Source organism: Bos grunniens, chromosome 4, assembly GCF_055505025.1.
Source record: "Bos grunniens cultivar Pamir isolate PY7600 chromosome 4, Bosgru_T2T1.0, whole genome shotgun sequence".
NCBI classification, from domain to species: domain Eukaryota; kingdom Metazoa; phylum Chordata; class Mammalia; order Artiodactyla; family Bovidae; genus Bos; species Bos grunniens.
In genome coordinates, this window is record NC_141168.1 from 111033664 (window position 1) to 111055705 (window position 22042).

The 22042-nt window shown below is 40.1% G+C and overlaps 1 protein-coding gene across 13 annotated transcripts in view; it reads right to left on the bottom strand.

Annotated features, from left to right (window-relative positions):
- AKAP9 (A-kinase anchoring protein 9) overlaps nucleotides 1–11299 on the bottom strand; it is a 168288-nt gene extending 156989 nt beyond the window's left edge. For all 13 annotated transcript variants that reach the window (XM_086397964.1, XM_086397963.1, XM_086397968.1 and 10 more), the window contains exon 1: nucleotides 9251–11299. In XM_086397964.1, the coding sequence (XP_086254090.1) occupies nucleotides 9251–9763 (513 nt within the window). In that variant the 5' untranslated portion in view covers nucleotides 9764–11299. The remainder of the gene's footprint in view (nucleotides 1–9250) is intronic.
- Between the last annotated feature and the right edge of the window lie 10743 nt (nucleotides 11300–22042).

The window sequence follows — 22042 nt, forward strand, 5'->3', positions numbered from 1 at the left end:
TGATTAGATGGATCTTTGTTGGCAAAGTGATGTCTCTGCTTTTTAATGTGGTGTCTAGGTTGGTCATAACTTTTCTTCCAAGGAGCAAGTGTCTTCTAATTTCATGGCTTCAGTCACTAAAATAAAGTCTGTCACTGTTTCCATTGTTTCCCCATCTATTTGCCATGAAGGGTCATATGGTAGCTCTATTTTTAGTTTTTTAAGGAACCTCCATCCTGTTCTCCATAGTGGCTGTACCAATTTACATACCCACCAACACTGTAGGAGGGCCCCTTTCTCTTCACACCCTCTCCAGCATTTATTGTTTGTGGATTTATATCTCATTGTAGTTTGATTTACATTTCTCTAATAATTAGTGATCCTGAACATCTTTTGATGTATCTCTTGGCCATCTGTATGTCTTCTTTGGAGAAATGTCTATTTAGGTCTTCCACACATTTGTTGATTGGGTTGTTTGTTTTGGGGTATTAAGGATCATGAGGGCTTTCCCGGTGGCTCAGCTGGTAAAGAATCTGCCTGCAATGTGGGAGACTTGAGTTCGATGCCTGGGTTGGGAAGATTCCCTGGAGAAGGGAATGGCTACCCACTCAAGTATTCTGGCCTGGAGAACTCCATGGACTGTATAGTCCATAGGGTCGCAAAGAGTCAGACACAACTGAGCGACTTTCACTCACTCACTCAAGCATCATGAGCTGTTTGTAAATTCTGGAGACTAATAATCCCTTGTCAGTCACATCATTTACAAATATTTTCTCCCAATCTGTGGGTTGTTTTTTTGTTTATTTCCTTTGCTGTGCAAAACCCTTGGAGAAGGCAATGGCACCCCACTCTAGTACTCTTGCCTGGAAAATCCCATGGACGGAGGAACCTGGTGGGCTGCAGTCCATGGGGTCGCTTAAAGTCGGACACGACTGAGCAACTTCACTTTCACGCATTGGAGAAGGAAATGGCAACCCACTCCAGTGTTCTTGCCTGGAGAATCCCAGGGATGGGGGAGCCTGGTGGGCTGCCGTCTCTGGGGTCCCACAGAGTCGGACACGACTGAAGTGACTTAGCAGCAGCAGCAAAACCTTTTGAGTTTAAGTAGACCCTATTTATTTCTTTTTGTTTTTATTTCCATTAAATGAGAGCTCTCTTGTTAAAGGGACGTGCACTGGATAAAAATGCCCAGACATCTATTAATATTTTCATTAGGAGAGGAATTTATATAAATTAAAAACTAAGTATCAGTTTGGCAAACATAGATAGTTTTACATTAAAATATACTCAATGTTTTAAGTTATCTTTGAAAGGTTTCTGTAACTTCCAGCCCCAACCTATAAATTCCCAGCAAATATTTTTAGTTATAATTGGTCCCTGCCCCTGTTTTCCCTGGGGAAACAGTAATGCAGTATCAACTTGAAAAAGTGAGACCCCTGAGGAATAAATACTGTCTAATCAGAGTCCACAATGAGTGATCCTTAGTAAACAAGGAATTTTGTTTGCAAATTCTGTGTGCTCAATATAAAGAAGGAAAGAGATTCTTGACCTTATACCCAGTTAGTTGTTCAAAGCTCTGTAACTGGAGAACCTAATTCAATTAACACAATTTATATATTCAAATCTTTATAGATGAGGATTTTGAATATTAAAGTTTAATATAGTTCTTATTGGTAAAAATAATAATTTGGGGGTTTTGATGAATGATGTCTTAAAAGAAAAGAACTGACTGGAGGGGCTTTAAGATATGATTTCTTAAAAGGAAAAAAAAGTTAGACTTACAGAGAAACTTTTATACCACATAAGAATCTCAGTGAACAGCAAACCACAATAAGCATCATAACCCTGGTGGCAACAGAAAACAAACAGCACACTGTTCATGAACAAAGGGAATAAAGGCATTTTTCATAGTACAAGAGAATCTAGAGATTTAAATAAACAACCTAGGCAAAATCACTTCTGGAGCAATTCTAAGTTTTTGAAAAGCACTAAACCCATGGGCAAATCAACCATGAGCTTTAAGTATCCTAAGTGATATTCTGGTGACCATGGCCACAAAAACTCTAGAAGTAAAAGGGGAGTCACTGTGATAACAAAAATGTCTTATGCTAGTAAAATATCTGTACAGATCTATTGTGTTCACATATGCAAATGGCAGGTCTTTTTGCTACTAAAGATTGGGTTATTTTCTCCCACAGTGAAAAAGGATTGGTAATGATCAAGCCAAAAACCCAACAAGTGCCCCCTGGACCGACTGCATGGACTTGATAAACAGCTGGCCATAGAACGAAATGACTCATTGACCTACACAGAATTCAAACTTGAGCATCATGCTCTAGTCAAACCAAGAACTGAAAGGAAGGACCAGTTTAAATTTTGGCAGAGAGCAGAAGGCCTAAAAAAAAAAAAAAAAAAGATGGGAGATAATCCTACTGAAGATCACCTGCCCGAGTGCAAGTTTCTCACTCTTTCGCCCCTTCAGTATATAACAACTTGTATGTAACATAAATATAAGTAATAGTAGTATTATGCAAAAGAAGCTGGTAACAGCCCTATTAAAAAATGGGCAAAGGACATGCACAGACACTTCAAAGAAGACAGACAAATGGGCAATAAGCACATGAAAAGATGTTCAACATTCTTAGTCACTAGGAAATTAAAAAGCAAAAGCAAAATGAGATACTGCCTCCCACCCACTAGAATAGCCATAATTTTTAAAAACTAGAAAACAATAAGTGTTGGTGAAGATATGGAGAAATTAGAACTCTCATACACTGCTGTTGGGAATGGGTATAGCCACTCTGGAAAAAGTTTGGTGGTTTCTCAAAAACACAGAATTACCATATGATTCAGAAATTCTACTCTTAAAGCTCAACATTTAGAAAACGAAGATCATGGCATCTGGTCCCATCACTTCATGGGAAATAGATGGGGAAACAGTGGAAACAGTGTCAGACTTTATTTTTGGGGGCTCCCAAATCACTGCAGATGGTGAATGCAGCCATGAAATTAAAAGACACTTACTCCTTGGAAGGAAAGTTATGACCAACCTAGACAGCATATTCAAAAGCAGAGACATTACTTTGTCAACAAAGGTCCATCTAGTCAAGGCTATGGTTTTTCCAGTGGTCATGTATGGATGTGAGAGTTGGACTGTGAAGAAAGCTGAGCGCCGAAGAATTGATGCTTTTGAACTGTGGTGTTGGAGAAGACTCTTGAGAGTCCCTTGGACTGCAAGGAGATCCAACCAGTCCATCCTAAAGGAGATCAGTCCTGGGTGTTCATTGGAAGGACTGATGCTGAAGCTGGAACTGCAATACTTTGGCCACCTCATGTGAAGAGCTGACTCACTGGAAAAGTCCCTGATGCTGGGAGGGATTGGGGGCAGGAGGAGAAGGGGACGACCGAGGATGAGATGGCTGGATGGCATCATCGACTCAACGGATATGAGTTTGGGTGAACTCTGGGAGTTGGTGATGGACAGGGAGGCCTGGCATGCTGCGATTCATGGGGTCGCTAAGAGTCGGACACGACTGAGTGACTGAACTGAACTAAGGTATATACCCAAGGGAAATGAAAACTGGTACTCAAATACCATATATGAATGTTCACAGAAGCACTCTTCACAATAGCCAAAAGGTAGAAGCAACTTAAATGCGCATCAATGAATAAATAAACAAAATGTGGTATGTACATACGACAGAATATTATTTAGCCATAAAAGGAGATGAAAAACTGATATATACAATACTGATGCACACTGAAAACATTACACCAAGTGAAAAAAAGGTACCAGGGGTCAAATCGTATGGTTACATTTATATGAAATACCTAGAATAGGTAAACTTATTCAAATAGAAAGCAGACTGGTAGCTGCTAGAGGCTGGGGGAAGAAGGGAATGAAGAATATCTTCTTAATGGATACAGGGCTTTATTCTGGGATGATAAAAATGTTTTGGAACTAGACATAAGTTGTAGTTGCACAATACTATGTACATACTAAATGCCTCTGTATTGTTTTAAGATGGTTAATTTTTACATGACTTCCACCTCAAGTTAAAAAAAAAAAGAAAAATCATAGCTTCTTATATCTAGCACCACAAGAACTCAAAAGCTTTCAATCATTAACACACTTTTTCTTCAGAACACCTGTTGAGAGTCATGGACTGTGACAGGATTTTTCCCGCAGACAATAAGGCACAGAATTCATCATAATTTAAATAATTGCTTGCCAAGTATAAGTCCATAGCTGCAGCCGTAGGCGTTCAAAAATGTTGGTTGAACAAATAAGCAAATAAATGTCTTTTCTTGTACAACAAACAGCATATAAATACAGAAGCTCCAAATGCAAAACAGCCCTTTTATAAGTTTATAAATAAACTTTGAAAAATTCTGAAGCTTTCCAAATTAAAGTTTTTAAAGAGATGCTAACTAACGAAATAAGATATCCAATTTCAATTTCAGTAGAACTGAATTGAGATATGAAAAACATTCCTCATCATTTAACGTTTAACAATTTACCATGAGAACCTTTTCTAGCTTTCATATTAGAGGAAATTCACTTACAGTTCAATAATCAGTAGCCTACAACAGATAAATATTTTACAGTCATAGTTTAATTCTTACTACAAACTTCTTATACATAAAAATAAGGTGTTTGGTTTAAAAATAATTTTTGCTCTAATCTTGTCATATCCCAGTCACTGGGATAAATCTCTCTTTTTCACTTTCTGTTTTTCATGAGCTTATTCAACTTTCAGTTTCACTAACAGGACACCACAGACCTCCTTACCAAGTGTCTCTTCATCGGATCTTGAGGCTCTTTTACCCAATCACTGCTCTATCCCTGTTCCTGCCATGTCCCTGGATTAGCCTTCAAAACCTCTCTTCAATATAAACTTCGAGAAACCTGTTCTGCCCATTCTTTCCTCCATATTCTCTCTTTAAAGCTCATAAACTAAAAATCACTTTTTGCTTTTTTTCTTCCAACAAACACTAAAGGTCATGAGTTGGTTTTTAAATTGCAGACAGTGCACCACTCTTACAAATGTTGAAGGTATCAAACTGCAGCACCTACTTTGAAAGCTAAGCAAGTGATGTCGCAGATAAGAATAAAAAACTAGAAAGTATATAAGAAACAGGGATGGAGAGCAATGTTCTTAGTGGTGGAGGGGAGTGTCTGAAATATGTAAAGAACGATTATACACCATGACTAACGATTGAAGAGTCCTATTATCAATAACCTAATATACAACTTGCAGAGAGCACTGTCCTTTTTGTATAGAGCTGGCAATATTTCTCAAATGGAAAATGCTCATTAAACAATCATATAATTATTACTTACTGAATGCAACAGGCAAAAATTTTTATAATTATTCAACAATGCCAATTATATAAAATGCTGAATAGCTAATAAAAACTTTGGTTTTATAGAATTCTGCCAGTAGAATGTTAAAAAGTATACATTCTGTGAATATGCAGAAGTAATTTTATACTAAATATACAACTGTCCTCTAATTCTGTTTGCTAATATTACAACACTTTCTTTTCCATAAAATTGTAGATAATTTTACTTGGAAAAAACTGAAGTCACTTAAAGTGGAGTTAGAACTCTGGATCAACACAAGGACGGCCTGTGTAGCGCTGTCCTTATTAGCTCCTTGCAATGAGGTTAGCCTGGTTCTGAAAATATTTACTTAATGCAGTAATGTCTCAGGTCTCCACAGGTCATGCTTCTTACTACCTCAGTACTGAGGAAGTAACTGAGGACCCAACAGCAAATGAAAAAACCAACAAGTGGCAGAAGAACGAAACTGTCATACAGCGCGTTCACAAGGCTCCACCAGTGCTTGGTTATTACAAGCCAGCCCCTCAAGCTAGTCACAGCAAATCTAAATCAGCACATTAGCGGAGGACGCAGGTGAGACGGAGCCACCAAGATAGGCATGCTCATGGCAATGAGAATCGACAGAGAAAAAGCATGAGATCTACAAAGCCAGAAGGGAGATATATAAACGTCTAATAATAGAGAATCCCAAATACATAATGGAAACAGCACTGGAATAAGAACTGTAGTTTACCCTAGGGCTCATCTTCTTGTTCCGTATAATGATCAAACAACATAACATTCTCTTCAACATACTATATTTGATAAGCTTTTATTGTTTTCAAAAATGGCATTTAAACATTTTTACTGGTCATAAAAGAAATATACTGCAGAGAATCTGGAAAATACTAAGAGTGTAAAGGAAATTAAAACTGCCTATAACCCACCACCCAGAGATAACCATCATTTATATCTTGGTGCATTTTTTTTTTCAGGTGTCTTCATATATAAAGATTGTATATATACTTTTTTTTGGTAACATTTTTATCAATCTGGTGTTATTTGTGGGCATTTTCCCAAATCAGAACATTTCTGCAGAATTATTTTGATGGCTACATATATGGAAATTTGGGCTTCCCTGGTGGGTCAGATGGTACAGAATCCACCTGCAATGTGGGAGACGTGGGTTTGATCCCTGGGTTGGGAAGATCCCCTGGAGGAGGGCATGGCAGCCCACTTCAGTATTATTGCCTGGAGAATCCCCATGGACAGAGAGGAGCCTGGTGGGCTACAGTCCGTGAGGTCGCAAAAAGTCGGACACGACTGAGCGACTAAGCACAGCACACATACCAAATTTATTCTTCTATCATTGCAAATTTTGGTTGGTATAACACATTTTATAAAGTATACTATACTGTATTCACAACAGGTCATTTAAAAAATTATCATTTATAGATACAGAAAGGAAGTAGTTTTTCAATGAATAGTTTACCAAACACCAAGAAGCAAATTTACAAGTTGTGGTTTTACAGATTAGCAAATACAGTATTTAAATTCAATGAACAAACAAGACATTTAGAGAACCAAGTATCTAATAAAGTTTTAGAAATGGTTATTTTAAGTGATCTTTAATGCCAGCAATGAGACTTCCAATGACAAGAATTCTGAATTACTGTTATTAAATTACAACATGCTAGTCAAGCAGCACATGTTAACAGCTCATAGTCATTCTGCTCATTCATTCACTAGGCAAATATTTACTGCATACTTACCATTTGATAGATATCAGGCTAGACTGCATTAAGTATCAATATCAAGAACCTTCTTTGTAAAACAGTCTTAAAAATGAGGCAGCAACATTTAACACATTTAAACAAATGAAACAATTTGCCACAAATCCTATAATACCACCTCTCTCACTATACTTATTACCCAGTATCTGTCCCGCTAAACTTTGAGCAACTTCAGAAAACAGACTGTCACCATCTCTGTATTTCCAGCTCTTGGTGTAAAACAGGAGTTTGACACAGGTTTGCTTAACAACCTTACACTCACAACCCAAAGGTTTTAAGTCCTAACATAAAAGCATACATTTATACAAAAGAAATAATGTACACACTATTTTCGATGTCCATGTTCTTATTGTCCATGTTCCTATCAGTCTTCATAACCTTAATGGCTGAAAAATATTCTATCAGACTTAAATAATATAGTTTAGAAAGTGATTCTCCTAACATTGTCTTTGAAGGCTGTCCCAGTGTTTTTATATTTTGGTGCCAATGCTCCAGCAAACATATCTTGCCTTACCTGTCTTGAATTTTTTTCTGACTAGAAAAATTCAGCTCAATTCTAGAAGATAATCTTCCACAATGAAAGTGAATGTTAAAAGAAGAAGATTTTTATCCCATAGGCAGAAATCACACAAAGAAACTAGAATTCTTTTTTGCCAAACCAAAGCAATTTAAATAAATTCTCTATTATGAGAGGTGTTGTCCAAAGTAAACTATGTTTTTTGGACTGCTTCATATATACTTAGGAGAGATACTTCTGGAGGCAGATAGTAAAAATACTGAGGTAACAAGCAAACAAACAAAACGTCTAACTAGAACTTCAATGCTTTTGGAAGGAGGTGCACACTTTTCCTCCACTTTCTTGGATTTATAGATGTGCTCAGATCCTCAAGACTGCAGAAATGTAAGCAACTTTGAGATCTTAAAGATGCCTTTATTTCCCTTCCCTGTGTGTAGATCCTAAAATAACAATCCACCTGATACAAACACTTAAGGTTTGACCTTAGATAATACAGAGCTAGTTTATATGCTTACATTAGTTTAAGAAACTTATGTTAAGCATCTACGATTGTATCTCTGCAGTGTGGTTCTTCAGTGATTACCCAAATCAGACCCAGTCTCATTTTGCTTATTTGGAGGGAGGAGACGGAGACGAAAAGAAACAGTTAAACTATTTGTAATTTAACTGAGATGCAAGTATGACTGTGAACAATCATCTCTAATAAAACAACATACAGTCTATAAACTGTAATTTCATCATAGGGAGGAAAGGGTCCTTTTGGCCAGTCAAGAAATATGCTCAAGCACGTAATTTTAAAAAGAAATATTCTATGTAATTTATATTTCGTCTATGTCAAAATTTTCATGAAACCCACTGAATAATAAAACCTTTTCCATTGTTTGCTTTATAGTCCTTTCCATACACACATATAAGATAGGGACTCGACAAGAAAGCAAGAATTCTATAGGTGATGCTAAGAATATGGACCCTTTCGTCCCCAGAAGTTCCATTCGCAGACTGCGGTAACATTCCACACAATACAAGGCGCATGCCGTGACAAAGACCTCCAAACACGAACATACAAAGCCATGCTTCTAAAAATGCCCCTACAGCGAAGTTCACAGCTGGCACTTGTGGCACACTCAAGCCACGACTGAGACAGCTGTCATAGGCCAATCACACACTCAAGAGTGCCAGCGTGCCACCTAAGAAAGCCAAGCCGATGATGAGCGTACAAATCCCCAACCGAATAAAGAAGAGCCCCAAATCCCCACCCTGAAAAGCACAATGTCTGCACAACCCAGAAAACTCCCTCAAAACAAGTCAAAGGTTGGAGATTCAGAAGCAAGCTATATCAGCGTATACAGTAAAAAAAAAAAAAAAAAAAAAAAAGAGAGAGAGGTTTTATTTGGGCATTCACGAGAAAGGAGCCACACCACCCAGTCATCAGGGAAATAACCGCTAGGTAGTGTCTCACCAGGCTTTTTCAATTAGAAAAAGGGGACGAGGGCAAGACGACGGCAGACGCCGCAGCACCTCCGTCCCAGGCAGCGCGCCGGGGCTGCTGAGCTGAGGCCTCCGCCTCGCAGGACCCCTCCCAGCCCTCCCCGGCCACCGCCTCCCAGCGCAGGCCGGGCGGCCTCCGGCTCTCACCTTGGCTTTGCCAGCCTCCAGCTTCTTCTGTCTCTCTTCGTCCTCCATAGCTTCTGCGGGGAAGGCTGGGGGAACACAGGCAGGGGGTCGGGGAAGGAAAGGCAAGGTCGCTTCCAACGGGGGTGGGACCGCGAGCTCCGCGGCGCAGGGCGCAGGGCCGGTCCGGGCGCTCGCCCCTCCCGGAGCGGAACCAGTCTGCGCGCTCACTGGCTGACCGTCCTCGGCCGCACGGGCCGCGTCGTCACCACCGCCGCCATCTTCGTCTCCACGTAAACACACGGCGGGACGGGAGGGGGGAGCACGTCGTCTGCGCAGCCGCCGCGAGTCCGGCCGCGCCGGGCAGGTGCGCCGGCGGCCCCGCCCCGCCCCGCCGCGGCCCCGCCCCGCCCCGCCACGGCCGCTTCGGACCCGCAGCCACCGCGGCGACCCCAGCCCGGCCGCCCGGCCTCCCGTCCGCGGCGCCCACTGGTGGAAACCCTGCTCTCGGGGGAGCACGCTTTCCCGGGGACGCATGCCGCTCCGCGGGTGGCGGCCTGGCTGAGGGGGTGGGAGAGAGGGCGCTGTGTCAGGGGCGCCGGTCGGACCCCCACCGTCGTCCAAGGGACTCAGTGGTCGTTTTTAGAACATTTGAGATTTTTCAAGTTTCACAGCAAAGGAGAAAATACAGGTGCCTAACGCTGAAATTGGTGAACACTGAAAAGTCCCAAAGGAAAAGACGGGGGCGAAGAGGGGGTTGGGTTGGGGAAGGGACCCACCAGACGACAATTTTTCAGCCTAGATTGACTGGTCAACCCGGAGGACTGGCAGGGCGGCCAGTAGCCTTCACTCCTTCCGGAGCCGAAAGTGCCTCCCTTTTTCCTCACATGAGGCTGCCCAATCGCCTGTTCATCTTCAAGGCCCACCTTACTCGCCGCCCTGAATAGCTTTTCTGATCTCTTTGTTCCCTCCAGTCTTAACTTAATCCCCTCCCACGAGCTTCCCCCTAGCTATGGTGCCCTGAAAGGATCTAGGCTTTACAACCTGGGTTGAGGACAAAGCCAGTATAGACTTTTTCACTTAAATGACCTTGAACAAGTTACCTATCCTCCTCTAGCTTACCTGGAAGTTTTGGAAGGCTTGTTAACATGTGTGAGTTAACATACGTGACTGCCCCTGGCATATTAAAATATCCTTAATATCAGTTCTCTTCTCCCTGTATTTCCTTTATGTATTCTGCATGATGTTTTAATAACTTGTGCCCTTCTTAATTGGAGAAGGAAATGGCAACCCACTCCAGTACTCTTGCCTAGAGAATCCTGTGGATAGAGGAGCCTGGTGGGCTGCTGTCCACAGGGTCGCACAGAGTCAGACACGACCGAAGCGATTTAGCATGCATGCATGCATTGGAGAAGGAAATGGCAATCCACTCCAGTGTTCTTGCCTGGAGAATCCCAGGGACGGGGGAGCCTGGTTGGCTGCAGGTGCATGGGGTCGCCAAGAGTTGGACACGACTGAGCGACTTCACTTTCACTTTTCACTTTCCTGCATTGGAGAAGGAAATGGCAACCCACTCCAGTGTTCTTTCCTGGAGAATCCCAGGGACGGGGGAGCCTGGTGGGCTGCCGTCTCTGGGGTCGCACAGAGTCGGACACGACTAAAGCGACTTAGCAGCAGCCCTTCTTAATTCACTTCCTGCTCCCAACTCCTTAATGGCAAAGACTGTCTTGCTCACCTTGGCATTACTAAAAAGACCAGCGAAATGCTTCGCACTCAATAAACACGTGTTGCATTGAATTGAGCCATTTTAATAAATTTAGCATGACTCTCCTTCCTTCATTTTCATATGTTCCCTCATTACTTCCTTTCTCCTCCCGGTCATCTTACCTTCAAATCTGTTCCTGGGATGAACTAACTACACTTTTTGATCTCTCTGGTTGATCATGTTTCTCCTTTGTTTTGGGTTAGGTTGGATTGAAAAACTAGTATGTGCAAATTGGAATAAGCTATGCGTTAAATCATACAAGTGGTGTTGAGTGAAAATTGGGTTAAAAAAAGGAAAAAGAAGAAAAGTAAAGATCTTAAATCTACCACAAACTGAAGACCAGTTTTGAATAGTCCTGATTTAGACATTCTTAGATTTAAAAAAAAGATTTTTTTGTTCTCAGACCCCATAATGCATATGTAATTGTGGCAGCTTGTAACACCCAAGTATATATTGTCCCGTTTTCCTAACCTGAATTGAGAAATGAATGAGATTAAGCATTTTATCATGGGAATAAATACTTCAAACAATAAAAGAGATAATTTACTGTCACCCGCCAAGCTGAGAGTAAAACTAGGACTGGAACTAAGTGTTCCAGTAGTGCAGTGACTTAAATACTGCCTGGACAGAGGGGTTGTGTTTGTAGGTTCTGATTGTCTGGGAGGAGGAAGCCCTATAATATCTGACAAGACGTTCCTGCTTGTTAATAGATGCTGCTTTTCAGTAACTAAGGAATTCACTTGTTTGTTCCACTATGTGCTGAAAGCATTCAAGAAATATTTGTTCCAGTATGCGCTGAAAATGTTCAAGAATCTTTTAAAGGACTAAGATTATTTCAGTGTTTCCTGTTACTAAGACCAGCCAATCATACATGTTCGTCTTATATTAATATATAATGGATGCTCAATAAATGTTGAAAGTTGTATGTTGACTTCTGTTAGAAGGGCAAACGTGTGGCACTAGTGCCCAAACACCTCCTTCTGGCAACTATTCAAGTCATATCATTCATTCACATCATATCCTGAGAAGATATCTGAGCAAAGAATTGCAAGAAATGAGAGAGTGAGCCATGGAGATAGGTGAGGATATTGCAAGTCTAAAGATCCTGAAGCTAGATCACGACTGTCTTGATAAAAGCAGGAGGCAAGGGTGGCTAGAGTAGAGTGAGGAAGGAGGAAAACAGTAAGAGATGAGATCAGACAAGTAACAGGAGGCCAGATTCTGTAGAGTTCTGAAGGTCCTTAAGGACTGGCTTTTACACTAAGTGAGACTGGGAGCCATTGGAGAATTTTGAGCAGATAGGTGAAATGTTTTGGATTATGTTATTAAAGGACATCTGGCTAAGAGCAGACCAGACTATGGGGGATCATTTTGGATGCTACTGCAATAATCTAGACAACAGATATCTAGGAGTTTGGACAATGGTAGTGGTAGTGAATTAGATTCTGGGTATATCTTAAACATGGAACTTAGAGTGCCACAGGAGTTGTAGATTGAATATGAAATTTGAGATAAAAAGAGGACTCAAAGTTGACTCTAATGTTTTTGTCCTGAGCAACTGAAATGATGGAGTTGCCAATAACTGAAATGGGGAATAGTAAACTTGGAAGAGACCATGAGTTCAGTTTTGAACTTGGTAAATTAGAGATACATATTAGGTATTTGAGGAGTAATGTCAAGTATAGCTCTGGTTATCTGAGTCTGGAGTTGAAGAGAGATTCATGCAAGAAATATCGATTTGAAAATAATTAGCATGTAGATGGCATTTTAAGGTGAGAGCTTGGATGAGATCATCTGGGGCCATGGTGTCCAACATGATAGCCATTAGCCACATGTGACTACTGAGCATATGAAACATGGCTTGTCTGAACTAAGGTATGCTATAAGTGTAACACATTGATATTATTTTATTTTTAAAATTTTTTTATTTTTAATTTCAATTTGTTTATTTTAATTGGAGGCTAATTCAGTTCAGTTCAAATCAGTCGCTCAGTCATGTCCGACTCTTAACACATTGATTTTAAAGACGTAGTATTTATAACAAAAGAATTTAAAATATTTCATTGAATATTCTCCATCATGGAGAATTACCTTAAATGCTGTGCTGTGCTTAGTCCCTCAGTCATGTCCAACTCTTTGTGACCCCAAGGACTGTAGCCCACCAGGCTTCTCTGTCCATGGGGATTCTCCAGGTAAGAATACTGGAGTGGGTTGCATGCCCTCCTCCAGGGGATCTTTCCAGCCCAGGGACTGAATGAACCCAGGGATCGAACCCAGGTTTCCCGCATTGCAGGCGGATTGTTTACCATGTGAGCCACCAGGGAAGCCCTTTCCTTACATAGTTACCACTGAATGTCCTTTGGACAAAGCCCCTCTTTCTAAATTAAAAATGGTCCTGAAGAGCTTCCTTAGTCAAGGCCAAGTATTGAAATTGAAAGTTAAGATTAATCCACCAATCATGGCATTGCAAAGAGTCAGACATGACTTAGTGACTGAACAACAAATGAGATATTAAATTATTTATTTTTCTTTTTCTTTCAGGAAGCATTTTATTGTTGCTCCAAGTGTAAGAATTTTCACTGACAGAAAATCAATACCTTTAGATAACCTCCCATATAACTGCTCAGCTTTTGAATCTTGGATTTTGTAATCATATCAACCTATTTCCAAAAGATTGCTCTGCTGCTGCTGCTGCTAAGTCACTTCAGTTGTGTCCAACTCTGTGAGACCCCATAGACGGCAGCCCACCAGACTTCCCCGCCCCTGGGATTCTCCAGGCAAGAACACTGGAGTGGGTTGCCATTTCCTTCTCCAATGCAGGAAAGTGAAAAGTGAAAGTAAAGTAGCTCAGTCGTGCCCAACTCTTAGCAACCCCATGGACTGCAGCCTACCAGACTCCTCTGTCCATGGATTTTCCAGGCAAGAGTACTGGAGTGGGATGCCATTTCCTACTCCAGGGGATCTTGCCAACCCAGGAATCGAACCCGCAGCTCCTGCAGCTCCTGTATTAGCAGGTGGGTTTCTTTACCACTAGCACCACCTGGGAAGCCCATCCTTCCCCCACCTCAACCAGTATATTATAATTGCCATTCCATGTTATTTGATCTTTCACAAATTGGTCAGATACAACCTACCTGCCATCTCATTTAGAAGCCAGTATCTATCAATAGACCTTGACTTCACAAAACCTGCAGCAGCAATTGAGGCAATTCCTTACATTCTGTATTTTTTTTAAATAGTTTTTCTCTCTTATATTGTCTTGGACAAAATATACCTCCTAAATTCAGGAGGAGGAACATTACAGTTTGTTTTTAACCATTTCTCTTACAGATTACATAATTTTTCTTTAGCCCTTTCTCATAAGGTCTATCTGAAATACATTTGGTCGTTCTAGTTGCCATTCTATGGATCTTTGCAAAATCCTATGTAATTCATTTAAGTTAACCAAGTGATTTTCATTAAATATTTGAACTATGTGTTTCCCCATAGTACAATTGTCTTGGGTTTTCCTATGTGCTTAATTCCTATTTGTGTGTCACACTTACTTTAATAACAATACCATATGACTGATGTATTTTGAATTTCAACCCTATTCTTTAAAGCACCTCGCCCACTGGTGAATTCTGTATTTTGTTGTACAAGCCATTTAAAAATGAGTCAGATTTAAAATGAGTCAGTAATGCCTCATCAGTAATTCCTTACAAACAGGTATACAGCTTTCTAATTTTTCAAAAGCAGTTCTTGTACAACAGAAACACCACGGGTTTTACTGATTACTCCCTTGAATTTTTCCAAACCTAATACAAAACACTGAATATCCAGATACATGATCCTATGGTAATAAAATGTTATCTTTAAAATGTTATCTCAAAATTATTCAGAGAAAGCTTTCATCTACGACTATCTTCGCGGCTTTGCTTCCCTAATTAGAAGACATTCACCTACCATTTCCACTGAATATGCTTCACCATCACTTGCCATGCAAACTGCCTAAAACTATGCCCAAGAATCTTCCATCTAGGAGTAACACTTCCAAGCATCTCTACTTCAGTTAATGACCTTCTTCTTCTAGTCTCTTCAACTTGAGACCTTGGAGACATTTTGAATTCCTCTTTACCTCATCCATCGTATCTATCAGGAACATGCCCCGTTGTGTTTCTTTCCCAGGGCATCTTGATTCCTTCCCAGTTTTTCTTTTTCCACTGCCCACATGGTCAATTATACCCCTATTATCTTACATTTTGAAGATTTCAGAAGATCCAGTTTGGTATATCACGTTCCTTCCTCTTCATTACCTGCTAGTCCTTATGAGTCTATAACTAGCAGATTAGCCTTCTAAAACACAACTCTCACTGTCATTCCATTATAAAATGACTTTCTACTGCACAATAAAAGGACCTTCAAATTCCTAAACCTGTCACTCAAGGCCCTCCCTAATCTGCCCTAGCTCGACTCCGTAGTCCTAAATCCAACTCCTTGCCCTTCCCATCTCCTCACTCAGGTGCTCGCTGGGCTCCCCGTGAAGCAATTGCTAAATGACACTTGCACAGTGCCAGAAATCCATATACAATTTCAGAGTCATCACAAGACAGATATTTCTGGGACATAGAATTGAACTTATTTTGCAAATGCAACTAGTATCCTTTGTAATTAGGGTTAAGCTGAAGAAAAAGGAGACATTAAACCCTAAAACCAAAAAGTGATTATTTTTACCTATTAGTAGAGGTGAAAGCATATGAAAAGGAAATAGGAGGGAGCATAGTGATGTATCTTTTATCTTTGGCAGAATAAGAAACTGAAGGCTCAAGAGGTTAAGTGACTTGCCCGAATTTCCATGGTTAGGTAGCAAAAGTCTTATCCAGAATTAGTCCCAGGCCCCAGTTTAAGTCTTACTGCATTGTGTTAAGCTGCTCCTCCAAACAAAATCAGTACCTGAGTTTTAAAAGAATAAATCCATGCTTCCAGAGTGTATTAAATGGAATTCCAGTTGAGCTATTTCAAATCCTAAAAGATGATGCTATGAAAGTGCTACACTCAATATGCCAGCAAATTTGGAAAACTCAGCAGGGGCCACAGAACTGGAAAAGGTCAGTTTTCATTCCAATCCCAAAGAAAGGCAATGCCAAAGAATGCTCAAACTACCACACAATTGCACTCATCTCACATGTTAGTAAAGTAATGCTCAAAATTCTCCAAGCCAGGCTTCATCAGTACGTGAACTGTGAACTTCCAGATGTTCAAGTTGGTTTTAGAAAAGGCAGAGGAACGAGAGATCAAATTATCAACATCTGCTGGATCATCAAAAAGGCAAGAGAGTTCCAGAAAAACATCTATTTCTGCTTTATTGACTATGCCAAAGCCTTTGACTGTGTGGATCACAATAAACTGTGGAAAATTCTGAAAGAGATGGGAATACCAGACCACCTGACCTGCCTCTTGAGAAACCTATATGCAGGTCAGGAAGCAACAGCTAGAACTGGACATGGAACAACAGACTGGTTCCAAATAGGAAAAGGAGTACGTCAAGGCTGTATATTGTCCCCCTGCTTATTTAACTTATATGCAGAGTACATCATGAGAAACACTGGGCTGGAAGAAGCACAAGCTGGAATCAAGATTGCTGGAAGAAATATCAATAACCTCAGGTATGCAGATGACACCACCCTTGTGGCAGAAAGTGAAGAGGAACTAAACAGCCTCTTGATGAAAGTGAAAGAGGAGAGTGAAAAAATTGGCTTAAAACTCAACATTCAGAAAACGAAGATCATGGCATCTGGTCCTATCACTTCATGGCAAATAGATGGGGAAACAGTGGAAACAGTGTCAAACTTTATTTTGGGGGGCTCCAAAATCACTGCAGATGGTGATTGCAGCCATGAAATTAAAAGACGCTTACTCCTTGGAAGGAAAGTTATGACCAACCTAGATAGCATATACAAAAGCAGAGATATTACTTTGCCAACAAAGGTCCGTCTAGTCAAGGCTATGGTTTTTCCAGCGGTCATGTATGGATGTGAGAGTTAGACTGTGAAGAAAGCTGAGCACTGGAGAATTGATGCTTTTGAACTGTGGTGTTGGAGAAGACTGTTGAGAGTCCCTTGGACTACAAGGAGATCCAACCAGCCCATTCTAAAGGAGATCAGCCCTGGGTTTTCTTTGGAAGGAATGATGCTAAAGCTGAAACTCCAGTACTTTGGCCACCTCATGTGAAGAGTTGACTCATTGGAAAAGACCCTGATGCTGGGAGGGATTGGGGGCAGGAGGAGAAGGGGACGACAGAGGATGAGATGGCTGGATGGCGTCACTGACTCGATGGATGCGAGTCTGAGTGAGCTCTGGGAGTTGGTGATGGACAGGGAGGCCTGATGTGCTGTGATTTTCATGGGGTCGCAAAGAGTTGGACACGACTGAGCGACTGAACTGAACTGAATTGAGGACTTTTTGGGTTAAATTTTAAGGTTTCAAAAGATTATGACTTCTGAAATCAGAACTTGTTTGAAGTGGCCTAATTAAGTGTTAGAGAAACTAAAGTGTTACTGTTATCAAGATGGAATTATATGCCTATAACCTAATATACTGCAATTGAATACTGAAGAGAATATATACTAACTTCAGATCTTCAAGGATTTACATGATACCAAGTAGTCACAGAACATAATCTAAATGAGTTTCTCAAAGAGTTGTATCAAGGGTCCATGTAGTTTTTAAAGTCAAGATACACTTAGTTTTGAATCTGAAAGAAAATTTCAAATAATCTCACAGTGTCTCTTCTGTTTTCACTAAGAGGTTGTGAAATATTAAATACCCTCTATATTATATTTCTTGGCAAATAGATGGGATAAAAATGGAAACAGTGACAGACTTTAATTTCTTGGGCTCCAAAATCACTATGGACAGTGACTCCAGCCATGAAATTAAAATATGCTTGCTCCTTGGAAGAAAAGCTATGACAATTCTAGATAGCATATTAAAAAGCAAAGACATTGCTTTGCCAACAAAGGTCCGTATAGTCAAAGCTATGGTTTTTCCAGTAGTCATGTACGGATGTGAGCATTGAAGCATTATGAAGGCTGAGAGACGAAGAACTTATGCTTTCAAACTATGGTGCTGGAGAAGACTCTTGAGAGTCCCTCCGACAGCAAAGAGGTCAATCCTAAGGGAAATCAAACCTGGATATTCATTGGAAGGATTGATGCTGGAGCTAAAGCTCTAATACTTTGGTAATCTGATGCCAAGAGCTGACTAATTGGAAAAGACACTGATGCTGGGAAAGATCAAAGGCAGGAGGAGAAGGGGGCGACAGAGAATGAGATGGTTGGATGCCATCACCGACTCAATGGACATGAGTTTGAGCAAACTCCTGGAGATGGTGAAGGACAGGGAAGCCTGGTGTGCTGCAGTCCATGGGGTTGCAAAGAGTTGGACACAACTTAAAAACTGAACAACACTTAAAATGCCCTTCTTAGGGAAGTTGCCCCTAGTTGCTACGGATTGTGCTGGATTTGAGTAAAACCAGCTTTGTTTATGCTTGGCTACTAATGTGTGGACCTCTAAAAAGACTAGACACAAAGGCAGCTGATCACCTGTGAATTAATAAGGCATACAATTCTAACCAGTTTCAGCATTCATTTTGAATGGTGACTTATGGATCTAATTACAATATCTCCTTCTTGGAAAGTCAGATGCCTTGTCAACTGAGAGAATTTAGGCATGATTCCAATTTTCCATGATACCTGATATACTTCCCAGTCTTGCAAGTACCCATGTAACTCTATAACTCAGAAGATAATGTTTTGGCTACCTACATCCCAGTATGTATTTGCAAAAAACCTCCATTGCCAATGGTAAACAGAGTATGACTTTTCACTGCATCTTTAAAAGTCTAACAAAGATTTTTATGTAAAGTCTGTGCCACTTTAAAAAGGGCAAAATAATATGAAATATTTGAATGCTTTCTATATCCCCAGAATTTATATACACAAATAAATTAATGTGATAAGATATATATCATCACATGAATTTCTATTCACCCAAGAAATCAGGACTAGAACTCATCTCTTTGAAGATATGTAAGGTAATTCTGAAGTGTTGTGTGTGTGTGTGTGTGTGTGTGTGTGTGTGTGTAGGTATGTGTGTGTATAGCAGGCTATAAAACTTTGCTAGAGAGTCTGTTGAAATAAGCTGTCAATCAAAAATCATCACAAACTTCTGTTTCTAATCCAATAACTGGAATATCATTTGGTATTGTGCAGCAATGATTTAATAAAAGCTACCTAAAACATTTGAAAGACCTAATGTGTTTGAAGGAATTGAATATGACATCTACATTGACAAATAAACTGAGATATGGCATGGTACCACTTTTTGAAAGAAAATATCCTAATTTACTAACTTAAAATATAGAATCTCAGTCTATAGATATGATTTTGATTATAAAGTTTGTTGATTTACCTTTACAAGAGTGACTTCATTTTTACCTTTTAACATTTCTGTAGTAGCTTTAAAAAAACTTGATATTTTGTTAATGTCCAGATTACATTTGTTGATTCCCTGATTTGACACTGTCAAACTTTAAAGTGCATATGAATTACATGAAGTATTTATTATAAATGTAAAGTTCTAGGTCAGAAGGTCTGAGCAGAGCCTAAAGGACTCCGGAATTTGTACATTTAACAAGCAGCTCATGTGACAGTAATGCAGGCGGTCTGAGTACAAGGCTATATATTGAATGTTTGTGTCCCTCCAAAATTTGTATGTGGAAGTCTTAACCTTTGTTATGATGGTATTAGAAGGTAAGGGCCTTTTGTAGGTAATTAGGTCTTGTGGGCAGAGCCCTTAGGAATGGGATTGTGTGTGTGTGTGTGTGTGTGCGTGTGAGCGTGTGCTCAGTTCCTCAGTCGTGTCTGACTCTTTGTGATCCCATGGACTGTAACCCGCCAGACTCCTCTGATCGTGAAATTTTCCAGGCAAGAATACTAGAGTGGGTTATCATTCCCTCCTCCAAGGGATTTTCCTGACCCAGGGATTGAACCCACATCTCCTGTGTCTCCTGCATTGCCAGGTGGATTCTTTACTACTGTGACACCTGGGAAGCCCCATGAATGGGATTAGTGCCCTTACAAAAGAGATTCTGGAGAGCTCCTTCACTCTTTCTGGCCATGTAAGGATACAAAGAGAAGTTCGGGGGTCTTCCCAACCGAGGGATCACACCAGGTCTCTTGCATTGCAGGTGGATTTTTTACCATCTGAGTCACCAGGGAAATCCACAAAGAGAAGCTGGCAATCTGCAACCCAGAAGAGAACTTTCACCAGAACCCAATCATGCTGGTATCCTGATCTCAGACTTCAAGCCTCCTGGACCATGAGAGAGAAATTTCTGTTGGTTATAAACTGTTCAGTTTATGGTGTTTTGTCGTAGCAATACTAACATGGGAAAATAGGCATATCAAAGAAGTTTCCTCATTATTGATTAATATTACAATGATAATCTAGAATGTATACTTATAAAACTTAAGAATTGTTTTTTAAAATAAACAAGAAGGAAAATAAGAATAAAGAACACAATGTAATATAACGTTCTTTTGTTTTGAAATTTTGGTCCCTGCAAGAAACAAAACTACAGTTGCCAAAATAGAAAGAAATTATCCTATCTTAAAAAGTTCAAATTGCCCACCATAAAAATAATCGTGACAGCTAATATCTGTTGAGTGATTCCCAAGTACATATCAGTTAAGTATTAAATGTTTTATGCATACCGCATGCGCGTGCACTCAGTCACGTCTGACTCTGTGCCACCCTGTGGACTGTAGCCCGCCAGGCTCCTCTGTCCATGGGGTTTTCCAGGCAAGGATGCTGGAGTGGGTTGCCGTTTCTTCCTTCAGAGGACTTTCTTGACACAGGGATTGAACCGCCATCTCTTGTGTCTCCTGCATTGCAGGTGGGTTCTTTACTGCTGAGTCATCAGGGAAGCCCCCTTCATGTACACTATCTCAACGTAATTCTGCAACTCTGTGACAAGTGTGCTATCTCTGTGTTGGTATGAGGAGACAGAGAGGTTAAGTAACTCTCCCAAGGTCATGGGGCTGATGAAATGCAGAGGCAGACCTTGACTCTGGGTCTGTGACCATGCCTCTGTTTACTTTCTCCTCGCCACCACAGGACAATGCATCACAATTGGACTGGGTTTAAAGCAGCATTTTTTATTTTTAGTTTTTGCTTAACAAATACATGAGAAAGACTTTGACAATTTCTGACCCTCATTAGGGTGTTCTTTAAACTGTAAATTCAAAAACTGTGTTTCCTTATAAAAGTTGAAAAACGACCTCACTTTGAACTAAAGAAAGATATTGTAGTTATTAATCATAGCTCTTGTAGAACACACTGCACTTCAGTAGCTTGACACATTCTATAATCTGTTCTCATTTTAATATTTAAATGATGGTCAAACTTTGCACAAGATACTAGAATAATGATCAGTTATGATCTGTTAAGATACAGAGACTCAAAGAATTCAAAAGATAATGATAAATAATATCTACGCTGCAACTTTCTAAAGGTAACTAGAATATTTTCATTTGCTATTTCATCTTTGTAATCTTTAAAAGACAAGAGAAGCACAATCGCAAAAACATTAGTTAAAACTAGTCAATGATAAAGTGGTTTCAAAAAATAACCTTTTTTCAAACAAGGGAGAAATCAGAGGCTTTTTGAGAAAACATTTAGCAAAATCATAAAAATGGACTAGCACCTTCCCTCCCCCACCCAGTTGCCCAAAATGTTTAGAAAATTCCCATAAAAATATTTTAACTGAACATGGTTCTTGTTCAAATCATGAAGCTTTGCTATTATGTGAAATTTCTTCATTCTCAGAAAATAGAAAAAGCATTTACAATTAACTGTTAATTTTCTGCAGGGTTGGAAAATGGGAAGAGGCAGGAATAAAGAAGTGTTGGCTCCACTGAATTATTTTAATTTCTTATATGTCTTATATAGATACATACTTAATGGCCAAGCCTCAATTGTCTAGCTTACATAACCATCCGCATTTTAAA